General features: G+C 47.3%; 1 protein-coding gene across 2 annotated transcripts; it reads right to left on the reverse strand.

Annotated features, from left to right (window-relative positions):
- Positions 1 to 1,197: 1,197 nt before the first annotated feature.
- TAF8 (TATA-box binding protein associated factor 8) lies at positions 1,198 to 7,501 on the reverse strand. 2 transcript variants are annotated; one of them, XM_075521800.1, is made up of 8 exons: positions 7,442 to 7,501; positions 6,529 to 6,685; positions 5,747 to 5,845; positions 5,382 to 5,444; positions 4,801 to 4,925; positions 4,332 to 4,479; positions 3,409 to 3,551; positions 1,198 to 2,962 (listed from the first exon to the last, which is right to left on the reverse strand). In XM_075521800.1, the coding sequence occupies exons 1-8, from the start codon at positions 7,499 to 7,501 to the stop codon at positions 2,819 to 2,821; spliced, it is 939 nt and encodes a 312-aa protein (XP_075377915.1). In that variant the 3' UTR covers positions 1,198 to 2,818. The 2 variants fall into 2 exon arrangements, with proteins under 2 accessions (XP_075377915.1, XP_075377916.1); XM_075521801.1 differs by lacking the exon at positions 7,442 to 7,501 and adding an exon at positions 7,095 to 7,126.
- Between the last annotated feature and the right edge of the window lie 186 nt (positions 7,502 to 7,687).

The raw sequence follows: 7,687 nt of genomic DNA on the forward strand, positions 1-7,687 counted from the left end.
ATGGCTTTGTGCACAGCCAGCAACTGTATTAAAGTAGCACACAGCAAACGTCCTAGGGAAAGAGGCTGTGCTGGGACAGGTTAGAGCAGATGGCCTGCAAGACATACGTTTGCATTACTAGCTCCTTCCCTGCTGACATGAGGACGATATTCTCAAGCAAGGAGCAAGCAACATGCTGCTAATTAAGAATCTGGTCACAAAAATAAATTCAGTCTGAAACAGAGACGTGCTGGTATTCATCATCAGTTGTTTCTGTAATGTACAATTCAGACCCTAGGGATTTCTATAAATGTTTACAAACCTTCACACACAGACTTAATCTGTCTGATCACAAGCATGATTCAATCTCAGGGGAAAACTAAGAGCAGGCAACATTCATCTCGGTGCAGCTACCAGTCACAATGCAGGCTTTCAAATTTTCTGGGTCTGTTTAGCCGTTTCTGTAGCAAATTTCACCTGTAGCCCGATTTCAGCTATAAAACCAAACTGCATTCTTCCAATTTCCCACTTTCGGTCTTCGAGTGCTCTCACATATGCACGACAACAGCTGCTCACGACCTGTCTTTTCTAGGCTCGTTGGCCCCTTCCCTCCCAACCACAAGAGACTGCTTTGTAGTTGCAGCTGTCAAAAAGGGATGTACTTGTTGATTCACAGTTGCCCCTTTTGGTGCAATCTTTTGAAGGAGGGGGTATGACTCACTGGAAATTGCACTGTCCTAAGACCTGGGTTTTATGGCTGTTTAAGGCTTCACCTTTGTATTCATGGCTGATATTGCATACTTCACCTCCATCTGTCTTGGTCTTCTAATCAGGAGAAAAATACATGTGTAAGAGAAGATGTAAAAGAATGTAAGCAGTACCTATGATTCTGCAGTCCTTCTCAACCACATGTTCCACCTGTGATGGGAGAAACCTTCTACTAAAGCTTTTGCAAAACTGATGGTATTTCAAAAGGCACTTTGTCCTCACTGAACGATTTCTAGTGAAGCAAAGTTTTTGTTGGAAAATTCCCAACCTTCTCAGCTATTAAGAGTTGCTGTGGAGAAAGGAAGAGATGCAGAGGGAAAGACAAGACTTCCTACCACTTGTAGACCCCACTGAAAACACACTCAGGCTCCATTCAGGTGCTTTTCCACTCCTGAAACTTTAAAGACTCAGCCAGTTTTGCTTGTAGGAGATAAAATTTCTTTTATTATGAACATAAAAATTACTATTTTCATTCTACATTTTTCCCCTACCCAGCGAGGGATTTTCTCATTACGAAAAATGCTTAACCCAAGTAAAAAAAGATATAAATTTTTATATATACATACATACACAATGTCTCTGTACATTTGTTATTCTGTACAACCAAGGCACCAGCAGTAGTGACAATGGCACATGCAGGACTTTTTTGCTAGAGATGTCATTTCAAATTGTTTGGCAGGAACACCTCCGTTCTCACTGAAACAATTACTTCTTTTTATCTTCCTCCTCCCTGGGTGACAGGGGAAGAGGGAGGCCTGGGAGGATGGCTTAACTAAACAGAGGTGAACACGTACACACATAACTCTGATGTCCCCAGTGAATGCAACAGACTTCTTGCACTCAGCTACTACTCTAGGAAACCACGAGCTGCCTGGCAGTCTGTAGCAGGCAGTCTTTGCTGCCTCTCCCAGCACCACATTTTCATCCAGAAGAGATGCTTGGGAGATTGGACCAAACTACAGGAGTCTTTTGTCAAATAAATCTAACGCATATTTTGCCTAAGTAAAGGTTGAATGAAAATTAAAGCAAAGCCCTCCAGAACCAGCTAACAATTACAATGATCCCATCACCAGTCATTTTCACTGCTGAAATAAACTCTTCTGCTCTGGGCAAAAAAAGAGGGGAAAAAAGAGCAACTTCTGTTGATAAAAGCCCATATTTGAGAATAGACAAAATAAAAAAGTGCGATCAATAGCATGGCCTTGCAGACCGCGATCAATACAGCTTTATTCCGTATTCCAAGTTTTTTAGCACAGCATCTTTCAAAACAGCTGGTGAAGGCGTGAACTCTCAACGGAGTTGTGCTATGTTGAAACTAACAATAGAACTGAAAAATAGCCTGAAGCAGCTGTTAAATCTTGCCATTCATACTGCTAAAAAATAATCTCAAAGCAGAACAGGGTAAACACCACACTTAGCGCTTTTAAGTTAGAAGTACAGCTGCAGTCAGAAAAGTGAGTATAAAATGGCATCTTAGCTCTGTATTTACACTTCACTCTCTTACCAACACATCAGACACCTTTAGTTTATAAAAGAAAAGTCTGTTTGCTTTTACCTGCCAAGAATCCAAAGAAAGAAACCTCTCTGGGATTTTTCTGTCTCTGTTAATACATGCTCCTTAGATTATAAGGCCAGGCAAGGTTGATTGCAGAAGTTTCTTTTCTAGCCTGCCAGACAGCCACAAACGAATTATGCCTTTGTATTCTGTAGAGCCTGCTGGGAAGCACTGAGCAGCAAGCTTTGTGTCCCCCATCTCTTCAGAGAGTAAATCCTGCCGACAGTGAGAACAAACCAAAGTAAACGAGACAATTCCCATCTGTAACCCGGTGGCCTTCAACGCTTTTAAGGCAATTGACCATTGACCGTTCCAAGTCAGCAGGAGAGCAGAGGGGAAAGAGGGAGCATTGCAAACCAGGATGAGAGTGTAGTTCACTAGGCAAAGAGAGATAATTCTTCTGCTTCTGCCACTCAGTCAGACTGCCTCTCCTGTCTTACTCCATGCCTCTCACCCACAGCAGTGGAGGTGAACCCCCCGGCTTTCTCTTCCTCTGAGCAGCCAGCTGGCTACACCTCACTTCTTTCTGCGGATCTTGGGCTTTTTCACTGGCCGGAGGTAGGGATTGTCTATCACATTTTCCTCCCCGTTCCGACTGCCTGACAGGGAGGTGTTCTGCTGTAACACTGAAGCATTCTCCTTTTCAGGTCCTGAATCATCCTGCCACATTAAAAAAACCCAAAATCATAAACAACCAAAGTTAGGCTAAACAAGGTTCAAACCACATAACCTATGGGCAAAATAGATAATCAACAGCCAAGATAAACAGCAGCACACAAGGAGCTGCATTAAAGGTGAGGACTCCTGACTTCTAACACAAGAAAATCCCCTTTGGGAACAGTGGGATTCTAGGACAATCCTCTCTCTCCCCTAACACTGAAATGAAGGGTGTACTAAAAGCTTATGATCCAACCTCATTTTGCATCGTACCCCGCAGAAAGTTAAAGAACCATGACAATGTTTAGTCATTTACACCTGGTAAAACGCAACTCACTGCCATTTTCCACCCACTCTGCCCAGCTGCAAGGAAGACAGGCAAAGAACCAGGTTTCATATGTTTAAGAAAGTTGGGCCCAAGAGACCTTGATCTCTCAGGCTGGGCGTACCGTGCTCATGTGCAAGGGGAGGTTCTCGGTGTCTGTCTGGTCGTCTTGCTCAGATGAATCCGTTTCTTCCATTTGCTGCATTTCCAGCTCAGATGGGAGAAGAGCTGTCAGGTAGGGTACAGTGAAAGGCCTGGCAGCAATCACTAGGGTTAGGGAAAAGGACACAGTCAGCAAGCTGGGAGAAAGATGCTCAACTCAGAGATTATGAAGCACAAAGCCAACCAGTTACTTAGAGACCAAACACTTTCACTGGTTCTGGTTTTAAACAAGCACACTCTTTTCCTGCTGCTCCCAGGGATCAGGAATGAAATATGCTGTCCCTAAAAGATGGCAGTCTCTAATTTCCTATTTTCTGAGGCCCCCCTATGTTTCCAGCCAAGGACACAGCATTATACTAACAGAAAAAGTCCTTCCTGACCTCCATAAAAGTTCAATTATCTCACCGGCTGAAGCATCACTTAGTGCTCCTTAAGTGTTATCTTAACACTGACATCTGCGCTGTCAGTGAGCCTTGGGAAGGTGAGAATTCTCATCACTGCTTTGCAGACAGAGAAACAGGAAAACCTCCGCTGCCTACCACAAAAATGTAAGGGAGGAGAAATTACTTATTCAAAAGTTACAGAGAGGTGGAGAAAGGATTGGGATGAGCTTTGAATTTAGCACCTATCAGCCAAGACCTTCTCCACCAGCAGAAGAAAGTAAGCCTTTGGTTGAAGGTGGAAGCCTACCATTTGGCTTTGATTCTGTTTTTCATCCCTGTTTTAAATAGAAAATTCTTCATTTCCCAGCCTTCCAGTGCCTCAGAAGGGCAAACACAATGTGATCATTCAGTGCTCACCTCCTGCAGTAGCAAGAACTCTAATGGAACGTATGCTCAGTTAGACAGCTGTCATTTACAGCACAAAGTGTCCTAGATAACTCACATGGGAACGTGCTAACATCATCTTTGAAGAGACTCTGTGTCTCTCCCGTCTTAGCCATGAAACGTGTGAGAGCTCTTTCTACGTCGCGCCGTTGAGATGCTGCCTTTTCCCGTAGGACTTGATAATCAGATACTGGCTCCCGGTAGGTCTGTGGAGCAGAGAGGGAAAAAAAAGAACACCATTAGTGGATGCAATGCAGAAAGCTGAAGTTCAAAACACTACTAGGATGCAGATGCTACAGGCAAGCATTGACCTTCAACACGCAGAGATTTTCAGGGAGCTACAGATGTCAATCAGCCAGAAATCTACAGCAAGGGTGACCCGCAAACAACAAGCAATATATTAAGGCAGGAGAAATGATGTTTTGGATAAACAGTACCAGCACTACAGTAAAAATATTTATATACCACACCTGGTGTCACTGAATTCAGACAGACCCCAAATGGCATACAAGTATTTTTTCACTCACTGGTGTCTTGATGTAAGTGTGAGGATCTGGAAACTCAGGGAAATGGCCAGGAATGTGGGATGGATGTGGCTTGTTCTGTCCAGCTGTCAGGGCTTTGGGAGTTACGGGCTGGTTTGTCACAGGAGCTACAGTTAAAAAAAAAAGCACACACACGTCAGCCAGCTTCATTCTGCCAAGAGTCAGGGATAAGGTGCTAGCTTATACTGAGCTGTGATCCGTGTCTCCAGGTCCTATAAAAGGGACAGAGCACATCCCACGAGCAATAGTTTCAGGTTGTGTTTGGCATCCCAAAAGGGAACAAGGATTACTTGACCCCTCTCTCCTACACGGGAAGAACAAAACCATCTTGAGGATTCTCATGTGCAATGAGGATGCTGAAGCAAAGGCAACTGATGGGGCAGAGGGTACCCTCCTTCACCTACTACACAGTCGTTACAGGGCTCCTTAACACAAACTGCACTTCCAGGAGCACTGGACTGCATCATCCATCAGAAAAGCAGGAGCTCTCTGGATGCCAGCAGAGAGGAATGCCGAATTATTTCCAATTTCCTGCATAAGAAGAGAAAGGATTTCCCACATACGGGCAGTGATGACCATCCTCTGGGACCGCTTGGCATATGCAGGAAGCGTTTCAACGTTGAACCCTGAAATACAAAAGAGGAAACAGAAATCGCACCCAGAGTTTATCCTGTCAAAAATCCCTTCTCTTAGGCTTCTCCAGAATTTTTCCAAGGGCTCCAAATTAGATGAGAAAGAAAATCACGCACTCTGTATATATTCATACTGCATCCGCAGCGGCAGTATCTGAGCGCCTGCATGAGGCCCGTAACAGTGGGCATCACAAAAACACCAGAAACACGGGGGACAGATTTTCCTACCGACACAGCACACCCAAATCTTCCGCAATGCGGGCAGCTGGAATTAGTGGGACCAGTCAACTACTCACCCATTTCCACTAGAGTAACCACTATATCAGAGAGCGTAGGCTGTGTTCTGGCTGTATGTTCGCAGTAGGACTTTGCACTCCTTCCAATTTCAGAAATATCTGGGGGGGGAAAAAAGCCACCACCACGTATTTGATTCAGACAGTGACCACACATTTGTATCAGCCCAACCCTAGCTTCAGAGACGTGAATTTTTAGCAAAATCAGCAAAGAATGAAAAATAGCTCCCGAATCCAGTGTCTTACAGCCTGCGTATTTAAAATTAAAGCATGCGCAAACTATGGAGACGCTAAAGATCAAAGAGTCAGATGTCTTCCACAAACGCAAAAGCAAAACCTGCATCACAAGCATGAAAAAATACAAAACTTGGTAATCTCTTGATTTCAGAAAAACATGTAACCCGAGATCCTAGGCGTATCACCCAGAAAAGCAGGAGCAGAGCTGCCAAACACAGGCACTTCTACAGCCTGAACTAACCAAATGTCTGGAACTTTGTTATTTCTCTATTTATTCTGGCAGCACCTCAATACGTGGAGCTTTTATTAGGATACTACTGCTCACTGAGTATGATAAATAAGTACTTCTGAGTTCGGACAAACAGCTCAGGCTCACAGAATTCTGTGACTCCAGGGCTGTGCTCTAGCCACCAGCCTAGCCTTTTGCTTTTGCTAACGTCATTAACAGAAGATAATAAAACTGGAAAAAAATGAAAGAGTGAAGGCCAATTTGAAAACAGAGAAACAAGAAACTTCAGGGGATCGGTGTGACTTTGCTGGACACTCACAGCTTTGTAACATCTCTGTCAGCGTCTCCACCGCGGCCTTTTCAGCGCTCTCGAAGCCGGCTTCGGTGAGCAAGGAGCTGACCACCACTTGCAGAGTCCTCCTCCGAGCCAGGTAGTAGTTATCCGCAGGCGTGGTTGCATGCTTGCTGCCCGACCTCTGCGGACACAGACCCCCCGCCCCGAAACGAGGGCTCAGAGAAACGAAGCCACCTCCAGACCCCGGGAGCGCAGCGAGGCCAGAGCTCTGCTTGCCCCAGGAGCGGGCACCGGGGCGGGCGAGGGCGCTGATCCTGCCCCCGGCACCCCCGGGCTGCGGGGCACTGCTCTGGGACGGGCTCTGTGACACGCCGGGGGGTGAAGGCAGGGCTGCCTGCGTGCTGCCTGCGCTCGAAGGGCAGGGGCCGGCCCTGCCTGTCCCCACTGCACGCATGCACACATACATACACATGGACATAGGCGTACGCACATGTACACAAATATACACACGTACACACAGATCTACACATAAACAGCTACACACACGTGCATATATATACACATACATGCCTACACACCTACATACATACATATAGACACGGTGCTGCAGGCACCACCCGAGGCGGAACGTCCTTTGGGGCGCGGCCCCTTTAAAAAAGCCGCCCCCGGACACCCCCTCCTCCCCCCCGCTGCCCCCTTCGCCAGCCAATCCGAGCGGAAGAACTTGAGCCAATCAAGCCACGCTGCCGAGCCCCGCCTCCCTCCGGCCATTCAGCCAATCAGCGCCTCCCTCCCTTCAGCCTCCGCCTCAAAGCCCCACGGGCAGGCCACAGGCGCCTTAGCGCCATGAGAGGAACAGATCGCTGCCGTTCCGCCCGGCCCCCGCGGGAGACATCCTCCACAATGGCCCCGCGTCCCGGCGAGGAGCCGCCTTTACCGTGCCGGAGCCACCGGACGCTGTGTCGGCCATCTTGGAGCCATATGGAGTTGTGCGCATGCGCCAGGTGCAGCGGGAGGGGGTGCGCGTTGAGTCGAGCGCGGGGCATTGTGGGATTTGTAGTGTGGGTGGGAGGGAGGGTGCGGGGGCGCATGCGCGGATGCTGCCCGCACCTGCACCGCTGCCTGCCCTGCCCGGCCCCGGTTCTCGCTGGCTCGGTGCTCGCACCCCTCTCAGTGGTGTGCC

Source organism: Mycteria americana, chromosome 20 (genome assembly GCF_035582795.1).
Source record: "Mycteria americana isolate JAX WOST 10 ecotype Jacksonville Zoo and Gardens chromosome 20, USCA_MyAme_1.0, whole genome shotgun sequence".
In the NCBI taxonomy this organism is placed as follows: domain Eukaryota; kingdom Metazoa; phylum Chordata; class Aves; order Ciconiiformes; family Ciconiidae; genus Mycteria; species Mycteria americana.